At 35.2% G+C, this 16461-nt stretch overlaps 3 protein-coding genes across 3 annotated transcripts; 2 read left to right on the forward strand and 1 right to left on the reverse strand.

Annotated features, from left to right (window-relative positions):
* Nucleotides 1-58: 58 nt before the first annotated feature.
* Nucleotides 59-3481, forward strand: LOC111788078 (uncharacterized). The gene is made up of 7 exons (XM_023668245.2): nt 59-703; nt 1018-1104; nt 1235-1279; nt 1375-1470; nt 1608-1709; nt 2907-3061; nt 3149-3481. Exons 1-7 carry the CDS (start codon nt 149-151, stop codon nt 3228-3230), a joined length of 1122 nt encoding a protein of 373 aa, XP_023524013.2. The 5' UTR covers nt 59-148; the 3' UTR covers nt 3231-3481.
* A 1863-nt stretch (nt 3482-5344) lies between these two features.
* Nucleotides 5345-7334, forward strand: LOC111779051 (U-box domain-containing protein 21-like). The gene is made up of 2 exons (XM_023659108.2): nt 5345-5893; nt 6393-7334. Exons 1-2 carry the CDS (start codon nt 5392-5394, stop codon nt 7238-7240), a joined length of 1350 nt encoding a protein of 449 aa, XP_023514876.2. The 5' UTR covers nt 5345-5391; the 3' UTR covers nt 7241-7334.
* Nucleotides 7335-9495: 2161 nt separating this feature from the next.
* LOC111798430 (tryptophan--tRNA ligase, cytoplasmic) lies at nt 9496-15883 on the reverse strand. Its single transcript, XM_023681573.2, has 12 exons — nt 15432-15883; nt 15231-15350; nt 14900-15085; nt 14622-14673; nt 14452-14517; nt 13249-13335; nt 12997-13089; nt 12518-12598; nt 11759-11830; nt 10657-10725; nt 10425-10535; nt 9496-9906 (listed from the first exon to the last, which is right to left on the reverse strand). The coding sequence occupies exons 1-12, from the start codon at nt 15659-15661 to the stop codon at nt 9856-9858; spliced, it is 1218 nt and encodes a 405-aa protein (XP_023537341.1). The 5' UTR covers nt 15662-15883; the 3' UTR covers nt 9496-9855.
* Nucleotides 15884-16461: the final 578 nt, after the last annotated feature.

The following is a 16461-nucleotide window of genomic DNA, read 5'->3' on the forward strand; positions in this document are numbered from 1 at the left end:
AATGTATATATATATAAAAATAAATATTTTAAAAATTTGGAAATATAAATGACTAAGAAGAAAAAAAAGTAGCAGTTTTCTCTGCTATTCAGTGGGTAACCGGCCGCCTCAGCTCCATTGAAGCTTTTCTTCTTTCTCTCTCTCTACAATGGCGGCTCTAGCTTCTTCAGGAACCTCCTTCTTCTCCACTGCTTCTCCTCACCCTAAATCAAGGCGCATCTCTAGAGTTGTTCGTATGGCGTATCAGGAGAACGGGCCTTCTCTGGCCGTCGTCGGCGTCACCGGCGCCGTCGGCCAGGAATTTCTCTCTGTCCTTTCAGACCGTGGATTTCCTTATCGCTCCATTAAGATGCTAGCCTCGAAGCGCTCCGCTGGCAAGTCTGTTCGCTTTCATGACGAAGAGCATATTGTTGAGGAGCTCACTGCGGATAGCTTCGATGGTGTGGACATTGCTCTCTTCAGCGCTGGAGGATCCATCAGCAAGAAGTTTGGACCGCTCGCCGCTGAGAAGGGGACTATTGTGGTCGATAATAGCTCCGCATTTCGGATGGATGAGAATGTGCCTCTTGTTATTCCGGAGGTTAATCCCGAAGCCATGAAGGGGATTAAGGTTGGGACTGGCAAGGGCGCTTTGATTGCCAATCCTAATTGCTCAACCATCATCTGCTTGATGGCTGTCACTCCTCTGCATCGTCACGCTAAGGTTTTGCGATTGATTCTTTCATCTTCTTCTTTTTTTTCCTTTGTTCTGTTTACAATTTTTGGGAATGATACGCGAGCTATGTTTGAGTTTGAGATTTTTCTCTCGGGTTTTGCTTTTTCTTTGAAAAGTAGCCTGCCTTTTGATGTTTCCTTAATTGTGCTTTTAAGTGCTTCTCCTATAAGCATTTAAGTACTTCCAAAATGCTATGAAAATTTAATAAGTATTTTCAATGTGCTAAATCACTTTTTACTCTCCTAAATTTCATTTCAAGTTCACCCTTAATGATAGATAGATACCGGTATTGAAAATGACAGGTTTTACGCATGGTTGTTAGTACATATCAAGCAGCTAGTGGTGCTGGTGCTGCAGCAATGGAAGAGCTTGTGCAACAAACTCGCGAGGTTTTTTTCCGTTTATTGTTGTATCTCATAATCTGGACTGCTTTTTCTTTGACGTCTTATCTTTTGGATGGTTTATTAGTTCATTTCAATGGCTATTCTAAACTGTTTTGCTTCTCTTCCTTTTTTGAAGGTCCTGGAAGGAAAACCACCAACTTGTAATATATTTAGGGATCAGGTCAGTCTCTTTTACAATGGCACTTATCTTTATGTGTCCTTTTTTTAGGGTCAAATTTCTATTGCAATTTTCTCAGTTTCTTCTCCTTGGTGCAGTATGCTTTCAATTTGTTCTCCCACAATGCATCTGTTCTTTCAAATGGATACAACGAAGAGGAAATGAAATTAGTAAAAGAAACTCGGAAAATATGGGTGAGTGTTGGTTGTGAATTATGGATACCACTTACGTCCTGAACTTTATTTGCACAACGTTTGTGAATTGTTTTTCTTTGGAAATTGGTAAATGGAATCGTGTTGTACTCTAACCGACTTGCTTTATGCCCCTCAAGAGTGATGCTAATGTTAAAGTTACTGCCACTTGCATACGAGTTCCTGTCATGCGTGCGCATGCTGAGAGTGTGAATCTTCAATTTGAGAATCCCCTTGATGAGGTAAGATTTTATTTTGATATTGTTTTGATCAGTGCTGTCGTGTATTCTTCTTGAGATATTTGTTGATTGCTGGCATATAGATTTTCAGTTTTCCTCTGCTTATTTTAGGTTGAGAATGAAATGATTTTGAAGTGCCTTTTCCCAGACTTTTGTATGGGGAATGGAAATCCACCCTAGTTGTTAAAATATCATGTCAGGACCCAAGGGGTAGGCCTTGAGGGTAATGGCTTCGGCTGCTTGGAGATAACCTCCAAGGTCTTGGATTTAAGCCCCTAGGTTGAAAACTTTATAATTTGGCCTTGGGGTTGGTGAGGCCTCCCCAAAGATTAGTGGATGGGCTATAAGCATAATGTAAAGAGTGAACTTGTTTTACATTGGGCTATAAGCATAGTGTAAAGAGTGCCTTTTCCCGCCTATCTTTTGCTTTTGTAATGCACAAAAGGATGGTGCTGAATCTAAGAGAATGTGCTTTCAACTTTTGAGGCCATGTGGTGAAGCCTTTTACAGCCTATTTGGACTTCTGTCAATCGGCCTCCTAATATATTGTCATGATACATTTGCGTTCCATAGGTTTGATTTTACTAGGAGATGCTTGATTGAATGTTTCTTCATAATGCTCTATGAATGAGCACATCGTAAAATTCGCTGTATAAGAACTTCTTTGATTGATAACTATGTAATGGATGCCAATTGTTAGTTATAAGTACTCATGGATTGTTCTCGTTTCTTTCTTCTTATAGGAAGCTAAAAATTCATAAATTCCCAAAAACTGAATTATAGAGCATTAGATTATTTAGCAAATAAAACCTACCACCGTGTTGCGGTTATGTTCATGGCAAAGTTCTTAAAGTGTGATCTTTGCGGTTCTCTTTTCCTTTGAATTTGTTTTCTCGTTATGGGTTCTCTGAACCCACACTCGCAGTTGAATTTGAGATCATCATCAGTCCAGGATGAAATGTATCTGATGCTTGAAATTTGCCATCTGATTCATGTTTGTGTCACATGACTAAAAATGTCTGACTTCATTTATCAATAGATCACCTCATACCTCTCTGTGTAGATTAATTCTTCTATGTCGAAGTTGTAATTGCATTAGTAAAATCTGTAACCATTCGATATGTTTGTGATCAATGATTCTAGTCGCAAAAATATAGTTCCACGAATCGAGTTCTAAGTTATTATTTCTGTTTTATGCAGGACACAGCCAGAGAGATTCTGAAAAACGCTCCTGGAGTTGTCATTATAGACGACCGGGCTGCCAACCAGTTTCCTACACCATTGAAAGTATCAAACAAAGATGACGTCGCAGTTGGAAGGATCCGACAGGATGTTTCACTTGATGGAAATAAAGGGTATAAACATCTACCTCGTAGAGTTATCTGTTTGTTTCCTGATTGAAAAATGAAAACAAAACTAATGGGATTCTCTCATGAATGCAGGTTGGATATCTTCGTCTGTGGTGATCAAATTCGCAAGGGTGCAGCGCTTAATGCTGTTCAGATCGCCGAGTTGTTACTGTAGTCCGGACGATGACCGAAAATTGGTACATTGCTAGACAAAGTTCTTGTTGTTGCTATATATGATATCACAGAATGTCTCTCAAGGTAAAAAAAATCATCTCTCGGTCTTTGTATCCATAACTTGGAGCAAATTTTGCAGGACGACGGTCAATTAAGATTATGAGTTTGCATTTAGATCTCTGATTTGAAGGAAAAATTTGGAATTGATGTTAAAGTTTTTTTTTACAATAAACCACTTTGATGCTTTGTTTATGAATTGCTTGCATTTAGATGTTTTAGATATTAACATTTCATTTTCTCACCCATTCGGGTTGATTATCATTTGTTCGAGTTCGAGTTGAAGAAATTTTCAACCAAAACAATTTGGATCGAGTTTAAAAGGTACCTCACCGAACCCGCGAATCCTACAACATTTTTTTTTTCCTCTATATATTTTTTTAGTCATTTGAATTGTATTGCAAGTTGTTGGACAATTGAACGGTAGATTTTAGAAATTTGCAATTTGAGATACCAAAATGTATTAAAAAAACTATTGCCAACTTCAAGTCAATTTCCAATATTACGCGCAATAGAATTTTCAATGGACTTGTATTTTACTCTCTCCACCCTTTCAAACAAAAAATTCTCCTCAATTCTGTGGGAAATTCAAGAGCATTTTTTGGTTCATTTTTAAAAGGTAATGACTCGTTCTTCAAAATCTAGTTCCGTTTGGGCTTATTGCTATATGCATGTTTACGTCATTTAAAATCAACAAAGTATAGAGTTTGTAAAACAATTAAAGTAAATGCGTAGTAAATTCAAAGTAAACAATGAAAACATAATTATTATTAGGTGAGAATTATGCATTAATGATTTTCAAAACAAAATCTTAACATGGTTGGATTTTATTTAATCTTGACACCATTATTAATTTAAAATATAAGTGGTAAAACGGTCAAGGGTATAAATGGAATTTAAACCCAAATAAAAGGAAATATAAGTAGGTTAAAAAATAAGGAGGATATGAAAAATATATTTGCGTGTGATAAGGGAGAAAAGCATGGGGGATAAAATGCGTTTTGCAATTTAAAAAAAAAAAAAAAGGTGAAATACCGAATTTGGGCACGCGTTTAAAGCCGCCGATTCAAATTGCGCGTTTATTCCGCGTATGTATTCCCAATAACTTTAAATTCTTAATAATTTATTTTGCTTCATTCAATGAAAGAAATTAATAGCCTTTCCTTCTTTGTTATTTATTTACTCTATTTAAAAATTTAGAAATGAATGTATTAAGTTAATTAAAAACAAATTTAATTAAGGTATATTAATTATGATTATAGGTCTTTTTTTTAATTCAATAATTGGGTGAGGATTTAATTATAAGACAAACTTAATTTGATTTTATTTAGTATCATACAAATTTTTTTTTTTTAAAAAAAACTTTTACAATTATTTTATAAACATGTAAATTTCCAATTATTTTAATAAATACATATTTATAATTTGGAATGACTAGTTTAATCCTCACACCTTCCAACGGTTAAATTTAATCCTTAAATTTAGGTTTAATTTCAATCATGGTACGACTTGGTCAAACCTTACAAATCACAAATAATTCAATTGGAAGAAAATGGAGCGGAGATTTTAATTTTTAATAGATAATTTCTATTTTTAAATATAAAAATATTTTAAAAATTTTAATAATATTTTATAAATAAAAATACAATAATATAGCTTAGCAGTAAAAATAGAAAATATAATCTTGTCTCTCTCCGAGGATGGTTGGGAGAGAGTATGACATGGCATGAGACGACTTTGAAGGCTAAAGCATAGGCATAAAAGTTTATATTGTGGAGGGTCGTGATTCCTAACACCTCATTTAAAATTACCCATAAAAATTTTGCATTAATATATATATATATATATTATATAAATAAAATAAAATCCATTTACCATTTCAAACTTCCCTTCTTTCTCTCTTTGGTCAACATTCAAACTCTCCCATTTCTGTCCGACTAATTCCCTCTTTGTTCAACTTTATATATATATATATATATATATATATATATATATATTATAGTTCACCCCGCGTGACCGTTCAATGTTCCCATTCACATATAAACACCATCTTTATCCAATATAAATAACAACCCCTTCTCTTTAATTTCCTCTAATTTCTTTCTATGATGATGTTTTCTTGGCGACGCCGGAGGGCTACCCGGAGGATGGCTAGAGGAGGCGGCGGCGGCGGCGGCGGCAGCATGGCGGAGCTGACGATCCCGAGCCATTTCCTGTGCCCAATATCGCTGGACTTGATGAAAGATCCAGTCACCATGTCCACCGGCATCACCTACGATCGAGCCAACATTGAGACATGGATTGAAGGAGGCAATTTCAGCTGCCCCTTCACTAACCAACCTTTGCACACCATTGATTCCATTCCTAATCACAACATAAGGAAGATGATCCAAGCTTGGTGCGTCGAGAATAGGGCTCATGGGATCGAGAGGATTCCGACGCCAAGGGTTCCCGCCAGCCCGGTCCAGGTTCGGGAGATTCTTGACAAGATTGCCGCTGCGGTCGGGCGGGAGGATTGTGATGGATGCAAGTCCTTGGTTGAGAAGATCAAGATATTGGTACAAGAAAGTGAAAGGAACAAGAAATGCATTATTGCCAATGGAACAGGTTCGTAAACTATTTCGTAGCTAACATCCCACCTCGGTTGGGGAGGAGAAGGAAACACCCTTTTTTATAAGGGTGTGTAAACCTTTCCCTAACCGACCCATTTTAAAATTATCGAGAAAAAACTCAAATCGGACAATATCTGTTAGTGGTCGCCTTAGACTCTTACAAATGAGCGCCCACTTTGGTTGGGGAGTAGAACGAAACACCATTTGTTACAAGGGTGTGTAAACCTCTCCCTAACCGACCCATTTTAAAATTATCGAGGAAAAGCTCAAATAGGACAATATTTACTAGTGGTCGGCTTGGACTCTTACAAATGAGGGCCCACTTTGGCTGGGGAGTAGAACAAAACACCCTTTGTTACAAGGGTGTGTAAACCTCTCCTAAACCGACCCATTTTAAAATTATTAAGGAAAAGCTCAAATAGGACTCTTACAAATTAGCTATGAGATTCAAAATTCGAACCTTTTTATCATTATTTTTGTTTATATGTTAACAGGAAATGTATTATCCTCCGCATTCGAAGCGTTTTCGAAACCCGAACGATTCGAGAATAGGGTCGAGATTTTAGAAGAAATCTTATCGACGATGGCAATGATCTTCCCTCTACAAGAAGAAGCCATTAAACATCTAAAATCAGAAGCTTCAATGCAAGCATTGGTGTGGTTTGTAAGAGGAGAAGACAAATCAAGAAGAAGAAGCTCAATTTTGGTATTGAAAGAGATAATTTCATCATACCCTGAAAAAGTAAGCGAATTAGGTGAAATCCAAGGAGTATTAGAGGGTCTTATGAAGCTCATAAAAGAGCCCATGTGTTCATCTTCAAAAAAGGCCTCACTTTTCATAACATATCATGCCATAGCCTCTTCTTCCAATCAAGAGGGCTTCACAAAGGCATTTCTTCAAATGGGGTTGGTCCCTTTGCTACTCGAAACCCTCGTAGACGCCGAGAGAAGCGTATGCGAGAGGGCGTTGGGAGTGTTCGATGGCATTTGCGAGACCAAACAAGGAAGAGAAGAGGTGTACGCGCATGCTTTGACGATGCCCGTGATTGTGAAAAAGATACTTAGAGTGTCGGATTTGGCGACCGAGCTATCGGTGTCGATCGTTTGGAAGCTTGTAAAGCACGAGAGTAGAGAAGAAGAAAAAGATGAAGATGGAGGAGTTAAAGTAGAAGCTTTTCAAGTTGGAGCATTTCAAAAGCTATTGTTGTTGTTGCAAGTTGGTTGTAGTGAATGGACAAAGGAGAAAGCAACTGAGGTGTTGAAACTCTTGAATAATCTTCATAGGGAAAGGCTAGAATGTATTGATTCTTTGGATTTTAAGGACCTCAAAAGAACCTTTTGATTCTAAATTTACTTACATTATTCATGTTTTTTTGTTTGTTGTACAAAATAAATTACATACATTTTTTAACCGTAATAATAGTATGATTCGAACATCTGACCTCTTATTTTATTTCACTAAACTTGGTCGAGAATCTTTCCAGTCTTCACTTCTTTAAGATCAGAGGTTCAAATCCTCATATTTCACTAACCTAGTCGAGAGTCTTTCAAGTACTAATTTCTTTAAGATCAGAGGTTCAAATCCTCATATTTCACTGACCTGGTCGAGAATCTTTCCAGTACCCACTTCTTTAAGATCGGAGGTTCAAATCCTCATATTTCACTGACCTGGTCGAGAATCTTTCCCGTACCCACTTCTTTAATATCAGAGGTTCAAATCCTCATATTTCACTAACCTGGTCGAGAATCTTTCCAGTATCCACTTCTTTAAGATCGGAGGTTCAAATCCTCATCTTTCACTAACTTGATCGAGAATCTTTCCAATACTCACGTCTTTAAGATCGGAGGTTCAAATTCTCATATTTCACTAACCCCACCGAGAAAATTGGAGAATTGAAGAGAAATCACACGGCCCCACTAAGAATATTAATATACAAAATTCAATGGTTTTATTTTTATAATGGATGGGATTTTAATAGGTTTATATGACTGAGATATGTCCAAAGTCTTTCTCTATGTTTTATTGTTGAAGAAACTTAGTCCAAGTCTTTTACTTTGAATGCAATGTTTTGGTAGCTCTCTCCCTTTCTATAATTTCCCCATTTTTCACAACTTATCTTTTTTTTTTCTTAACTTTATTTTTTATTCTAAATTTTCAATATCGTGTCGTTTTTGTTATTTAATTAAATAATACAATTTTGTATATGTCTTATACATTGCATTCACATAAATCGGCTGAGACAAGTATTTCAACGGGCGAATAATAAGTGAAAAAGCATTAATATGAATGAAAATTATGTTTTTTTGTTTAAATTTAATGATTAAAATAGAATATTTAAAAGTTTAAAGAATAAAATTTAAAAAGTTAGAAGAGAAATAATGTTTAAGGTATAAATTATATTTAGAGAAAGAATCAAATTGTTACAATAACTGTGTGACGAAGGCCTAGTCCAAGGCCACTTCCACATGCTTTAATCGTTTACAAAATAAAAATTAAAGGGAATAATGAAAAAACAATTTTAGATTATTATTTTTTATTTGGAAAAGCAAAGGGAGTCAGGCAGCGTTGAAAGCGGGAACGCGGACACAGGTGGTGCATAGCTGTCGTCAGCTCGTGCACCTATTCTATTTACCCCGGGCAAAGAAGTAATAGCACAGCGAGTTTAATTCGTCCTTCATTTCATACCTCAGTCCGGTGCCCTAATTGGTTTGGTAAAAAAAAAATATTTTTATTTGGGTAGATAATTAATTAGTTGAATTATACTCTGGATAAATATCTTTAAAAACATTATAAAAAAATTATCAATTGTTAAGGTTTGTTTTGTTTTTGTTTTTGTTTTTTTAATTTGTTTTCTTTTCCTATTTTATAACACATTTGAATTTTAACCAAATTTCAAAAAAAAAAAAAAAAATTGGTTTTTAAAATTCTTAAATAATTAATTAAAAGAACTCAAAATAACGTTGGGAAGCTTAATTTTTCTAAAAGCTAGAAACTAAAAATCAAATATTTATCAAATAAAGTTTCTTTTAAAGGAAAATAATAATAATAATAATGGTAATGGTCAAGAACAATGAGCCAAAAAGTGAATTAGAAAGAGTTTTGGGGCAATAATTTTGACCCAAAAAACTTACAAATTCAACAACGGTTGGCATAAAATCCATCAAATCTTTCCTTTCTTTTTTAAGGGCACAGATTCCTTTAGACTTTTTAACTTCCAAAGATTTCGTTTTTTCTTCCAAATCTTTTACCCTTTCATCCCAACCCCTAAAATTGTTCCTCCTCCTTCTTTTTTTTTTTTTTTTTTCACATAATAATCCCTAAATTTAAATTTAAAATTAAAATTCTATTTGATTCGTGAATATAAAAAATTATAGACCTTCAAAGCAAAAGGGATAGAAATGACTATATCGAACAAATAACAAAAGACATCGAAGGAAGCTCGACTTTGAAAACAACCTTCTATATAAAAGAACAAAGAGGGTTCATCATTGAAGATCGAAAACAAAATATTTGTAAATACTTTTTTTAATACAATTATTAAAACTTACCTTAAAAAACATAAAATAAATGAAGTTGAGAAAATAAGACAATTTGAATACCAGAAGAGTAGGTAGTTTCTTGTTTGAATAAAAACTGTAGGAATAGTCAAAATTTTGATTTTAAAAAAGAAAAAACAAAACAAAACAAAACAAAGACCTACAAATATCACCTACTACAAGTCATCTCAATTTGACCATCTTCACTCATCAAGCTTTGGACTTGAAAATCTCTAACCTAACAGCGTTCTACAAAACTTAGTTTTCTTGGTTTCAAGTTCAGATACATTTGGGGGATTGACTGATAAATAATCCGAGTAGAGAGTCATGGCACGAGCCCCCGCCCGCCCTGCCCCATTGGTTGCATCCAATGTAGGCCCCTGAATTCAATGATAAATAGTGGTTCAAAGAATGACTTGTTCAGTCGAACATGTTAGGAAGGGGTCTGACTGCCATAAACGCATCAACCATCTGAAAAAGAAGCACAACAATAAGTAAAGGCCATAGCAGCCAAATCTTGTAGTTCTAATTTTTCATGCATTCAACTGAGGCCGTCTAACAATTCAATGCTTAAGAATATTCTTGATAGGAAACAGAGGACAGCAAATCCTTTCTGTCTCGCCTCTTTTGTAGTTCAAAGTAGTTCAAATCTCAAGAGCATAAGCTGGCTATATTTATGCTTAAACTCATGGTTTTTGTTCATGGTTGTTCTCTAAATGGGTGTATTTGTCGTTTTTAATTTTTCTCTTTCACTCCCTTTGAAAGCTTGTATCCCTTGAACTTATCACAGAATGGGAAGTTGTTTCTGGTTGAAAATAATAAAGATTTTTCTTCATATATAAGCATAATGTTATCAATAATTATTATAGCCATCCCAAAGATTAAAAATGTAATAACGATAGTATCAGTCAAGATTAGGGATGAATTGCTATGATATGGACGTAGACGAGCTACTTGAGGATGCCTCACATAGAATGCAACAAACTTACCTCATCTGTCACAGCAGCCCGAGCTCTACGATGTCTTTCTACAATTTCAGTTAATACTTGTATAAGGCGCTGTTTCACTTCACCTGTTAGCATGCGTCCAGCACCATACTCCTGAAGCGAGAAAGAATGATTTAAAAATTATTTTATTTTACCCTAGTTGGCCAAAACATTGTAGAGATGGGAAAAAGGAATCGTTAAAATATCAACTCCATCATAGAACCAGCAGTCTCACCTTTGTTATATGTTCAAGTTCTGCATCATCGTCCAGGAAAAAGTTCAAATATTTGATGGGTATATCCACCTGAATAGTTTATAGTAAAATTAACAAAAACCACATTAGAATTTTGCATGATCTTTATTTTAAAGTTCCTATTTGCTTCTCAGACACCATACTGGAATGTTGAATACAGTCTTGGAAGCAGGGGGACAAAACGTGAATGTGTCAATGCATAGCACGGACAAACAAAAACAATAACGATAATGAAATTTGAACCTTGAACAACATTGAACCTTCTTTCAAGTACTTTTATGATAAGAAACTAAGAATTCAATAGGGAAAAAAGTTAAATATATACGTAAATTTCAAGGAGGTAAAAAAGAAAGAGACAGAAGAACTTTGGTTTCCATCCTGAGGATGGCGTCGAAGAGACACCAAACCTTGTGCTGAGTTAGGGAGTACAAAGCTAACTCCAAACCAAAAGGTATAAAAAGATTTCACCAACAAGAAGTCATGAGAGCAGAGCCAATGAATATGTTATTTATAGTTTTGGAAGAACTCTTGCAAAGGGCACATCAATTAGGTTAGAAGGAGAATATTAGTACTAATCTGTTTAATCCTGTAATTAGTGCTAATTCCACAATGAAACGCAAAGACAAACTTCAGCTTTCTTTAGACTTCCACTGGACCTATCAAGCAAAGAAATTTGGAATTACTGGAGAACCTTAAGAATCTCCCTTCCAAACTTTTCAGTCCTGCTCAGAATTGAAAGATCTCCCATCCTTACTACTACAAATACTAGAATTCTTACCCATCAATACCATACTTCTGGGAATAACCTTACGATTTAAAAATATACAGGGCAGCATACAAATATACTTGAAAACAGATAATAACATGTGTTTGAGTAAGCCTATGCCACGCTGTATCTGGGTCTTGATATAAAAAATGCTTCTTTATTACGAACTAGTATATTAAGCTTCAAATAAACAGAAAACAAAATACACAGTCAAACTGGTCTAGTTCCTTATTTATTACTTAAAGTCATATATCATGAGTAAAATCTAATATAGCATGAAAAAATGTAACTTTATGATACAACGAAAAAAGTTTGTACCTCGAGATTAGCACCATATAATCTGTGCTTTTCTATGGAATCTTGCCCACCAGAGAACGCATATTTGTTTATCTGAAGAAAAGAAACATAATCCCCAACAAAAGAAAAGACAAATTAATGTCATTGTAAGAGTATGGGATGAAATGAACATACTAGTTAACAAATAAGTTACAAGATTGGCAAGCATATACATCTAAGAATCACTACTACACGTACATGTCACTAGCATCTGTACCACAAACAATAAAACTGCCACATGGTTAAAAATAAATTAGCAACTTCATAGAAAACTGAAATGCAGAACTTTTGAAATTATAATATCATTTGTAAGCATGCAACTATAAGCTCTTGTTCGAGAGAGAGAGATAATTCACATTTCTATTTTCTTGGGGGTAAATAGTATTAGAAAAATTAAAGTGGTCATGAAATAGGTCATTTTATACATAAAGCAAGAAGTGGACAAGAAGAGTACACCTAACATAATGACTTAAAAGCTCTAATGAAAATATTTGAAATAATCTAGAGTTCCTTTTTTTTTCTTTTTTTCTTTTTTTTGAGCTTGCCTTATCCACTTTTCTTACAAACATGTTCTGTGTAAATATATTATTGTTTTATCCCAATAAATTTTTTCTTTTTTAAAAAAAAAGCATGGACATGTGACCCAGTTACCACATCTTGAAGCTTCAGAGACAGATTAAGCTATTCTTTGGCACACACAAGTCTCAATAGAAAACCAATTATAAGAGAACGAAACTAAACCTTGTTTTTTATGTCCTTTGCAGAATCAGTCACATATATGGCAGAATTAGGATCACTTGCAGACATCTTTCCTGTCTCTCCCTGCAGATCAGATACTGAGATAATAAGAAACAAGTTGCGCGATGCACAAATTATGCAAACAAGAAGGATCAGGGATCTTATCATATACAATTGCTGGTGCCGTGTTCTCCATATAACTAGGGAACCAAATTTTTGTCGTATGTACAGAACTTTTGAAGAAGAAATAAAAGGGTACAAGTAAAATAAATAAAACAATAATTCAAAAAAAGCTATAAACATGATAACGCTAACATAAAAGTCGTGCAACCATAAAAATCATACAAAAGTTTAAGCCAAGCCTATCTACACTGGCAAGTAAGTATCCACCATATTTAAAATGATTTTTTCCTTTGTAGTTCGAAAGATTCTATAAATTAATCGATATTGAGTGGTAACTGAACAAAGAATTGTGGTATTACCTGCATGGCAGGAAAGAAAGAAGATTCAATCAATGCAGGTTTATGATATCCTAAGCGAGGAGCTACATCCCTTGTCATTCGAAAATAAGGATCCTGGAGAACCAATAAATAAAATTCATATAAATAGAGAAAATCTCAATCACGGACCAAATAAATAAAAGACAAAACCCAGACTATATGACTGAGCAATGTGGTACACGCTATTTAATAAGGTGCACAAAAACTTGTGCTAGGAGAAACAATCAACGATACCTGATCAATAGCACAAGGTATTAAGCACCGCAGATCATCCTTGCCAGAGAAAAGATGTGGGAATGAACTCGGAAATGAAGGAACTGCCTGCATCAGAGTGGGGTGATGAAGAAAGAAAAAGAGAATTAGATTAGTCTTGCAAATAATTCTATAGACAATGCAGTGATATTGTCATAATTATGCAGAGGGAGAAAATAATCATGGATATCAAAGCAAAGTGATTTCCCATTTTTACTTGTTTATGTGACTTATGGTACACGGAGTGTTGTGGTTGTGTTTGTGATTTATATTATAAAGAGCGATGTGGTTTTTGTGATTTATGGTAAGTTCCAGTCCATTCAAACTTCAACGTAATGTAACTTAATGAGCTCTTTGACTTAGTGAGATTTATAGCTTCACCTTGGCACTCTCTATGTGAATTTCATATTATACTTATAATATATGCTAATTGGAGTATGTAAGAACACTACTTCTTACTTTGCGCTAAGCAATTAAAATGTAAAAGAAAGATGACTTCCCAGCTAATTCCAGAGTGCTGGTTACTCCCCCTATCAGAGAACTACTGTTATATCAAAATGAACGATACGGAAAAGTAACAAATTTCTCCAATTGGCAGTCATCAATCTTTGTTTTCTCAACCGCTACATGCTCAACACTAGATCCAGATTTCCCAATTTCAAAGGTAGGAAGTCATCCATAATCGTCATTTCTGGCAGGTTCACTATAACTAGGTGACACACCCCTACTAACATAAGTATTCACAATCGGAGGTCAAAAAGAGTAATTCTCACAATCTCCTCTACCCCTTGAGAGAAGATGTCGTCGGCCATTCTTTTTGTACCTTTTGTTTTGTAATACGAGGCTGTTTCTTCTTAAGAAGAGAGACTGATGAAACTGAAATTCGATCTTCATAGAAATGGAGTTTTGAGAATGAGAAAAATAAGTTTCATTTTTTAGAAGTTAATGATACATTCGTTCTTTTAAAATCTTAAATATAAAGAATGCATCTATTGTGTGAGAGTGCAAAGATCGTGAATGAATGTTAGTAATTCATCTGCAAGACTAGATCAAAATCCATGTGACAAAATTAGGATCATATATTAGAATGGATATAACCCAATATGATATAAAACTAATGTAATAACACAAAATAAATTTCAATAAGAATGATTCATTATTCCTAATAAAAGTTGCCATTTATACCTGCACCGGTGGGAAACTAACTTTTCCAATATGATCTTCACCAGTAAACCCGAAAATACCCACAACCTTCATGACCAACATATCACAATAAGCATAATAATAGTAACAATATCAATAAAGAAATCTTGACAATGAAAAATATTAAAAATGATTAGAATACAAGTGAGTACCTTGTTGTATGTAACACATTTGGCTACTTTCACCATGTTTTTATAGAAGGCACTGTGAAATAAATCCCAAAATAAACCAAATTAGGAAGTCTAATCACTTGGATTTTTTTTACCGAACAAAAAACATATATTTGTAAACTAAAAACATCTCCAGGTAGCAAGCATATAAATCACTCGTAGTAATATGTGTAAGACAATCAGAAAGATCTGCCGGTTCCAGCTAAATGACTATTAGATTTTTCTTCTCTTACAATCGACAAGTTCGCTGTCATACTCACCCACCAACATAATCAAAATCAGAGAAGATAAAGGTTTTCGAGATATCAAAACCACAAGCAATGATGTCTTTGGCATTCTCACGAGCAAGTCTCTGGCACTCTTCCACAGATAGATTTTTCCACATACACTTCTCATCGTCAGTGAGTTGTATCACAAGGGGCACCTTAAATGCATCTTGCAAATATCTACAATAACATCCAATGCCTATATTCAGATAGTGAAAAAACAAAAATTTGAACCTCCTAATCCATAAACTCAATTAAAGCACAATCACTTGAAATAAATATGTTAAGGCCAAAGCATGAACTGCAAGAAGAAACTGAAACACACTTGGTAAACATAAAAGGAACCAGATGCCCCAAATGCAATGCTTCAGAAGAAGGCCCTCTTCCTGTATACAAGTAGAACTTCTCTCCCCTCTCGTACACATTCAAAATTTCTTCAAAATCCCTAAGAAAGTGAAACAAAGTTAAGTTCAATCTCTGCAATAATGGAACTGCAAAAAGAATGTCGAGAGAGATAGAAAGAAACCGATGGGCAAAGAATACACCACGGCGGAGGAAGACATGAGGAGGACGAGAAGTTAGCCGCTGGACTCGATCGACGAGAGACTGCTGGAGCCTCTGGCATCCGAATTTGTCAATTAGCTTGTCGTAGTCGATTTTACCCCCATCTTTAGCCGAAACTTGCCATGGATTTACCACCTGATCATCTTCTTCCACAGATTCCTCGACCTTCCGCTCCGCCTCTGCCTTCTCCATAATCCGCTGGTTTTACCGCCGCCGCCGCTTCTTCTACGGTGTAAATTCTTCTGGCCCTAGTAGATTTCTCTTCTCATACTCCCCGGAAAAGCGCGGGGGCGCGGCACTGAATTTGGAAGCTTCTGATACTTCTATGCAGTGTTCCTAATCTTCCTAAGGTCCATAAACATGATTTTGTTTGTGTTGGAAAAACAGGGCTCTAGGTTTTTTGGACTGAAAGGGGACAATATCATGATTAGTATATACAGATTAAAATTAAATTAAAAAAAAAAAAAAAAAAAAAAAAAAAAAAAAGGCTTTACCCTTCGCCATCGGATGCGCGCGCAATCCAACGGTCAGCATGCCTCCACCTTCATGCTGATCGTAGCCGGACTCTCTCCGTCTAATGATTGCGCACATATTTATACAAACACTCCCAAAAGATGTTCGTTTATCAAACAAGAGGAACGAATATCGTAAAGAATACTGTTTCCATTTTCAGTTTAATCTTCGTCTTTCTTCTCGTTCTTCCTCCAGTTGCAGAGCTTAATCCAATTTATCCGCTGCTTCTTCTGCGTTCTTGTACTGGTTTCAGTCATTCTGTTCGCTCTCCAATCGGAAGAATCTGTAAGCATTTTAATACTTTTAAGTGATTGTGTATTTTTTGAACTCCTTTGTTTTATTTTTGTTTGATTCTTTCACGATAATGAATATTGAATCCACTTGCTTACTGCTTCTTGGGAAGATTTTTTAGATTACTTTTTAGCGTCTGTTCGGGTTCCGCGATTGCTATTTTTGATTTTTGAATCACTCCACTTCTG

The sequence above is a fragment of the Cucurbita pepo genome, chromosome 1, assembly GCF_057944985.1.
Source record: "Cucurbita pepo subsp. pepo isolate OVF chromosome 1, ASM5794498v1, whole genome shotgun sequence".
Taxonomy (NCBI): domain Eukaryota; kingdom Viridiplantae; phylum Streptophyta; class Magnoliopsida; order Cucurbitales; family Cucurbitaceae; genus Cucurbita; species Cucurbita pepo.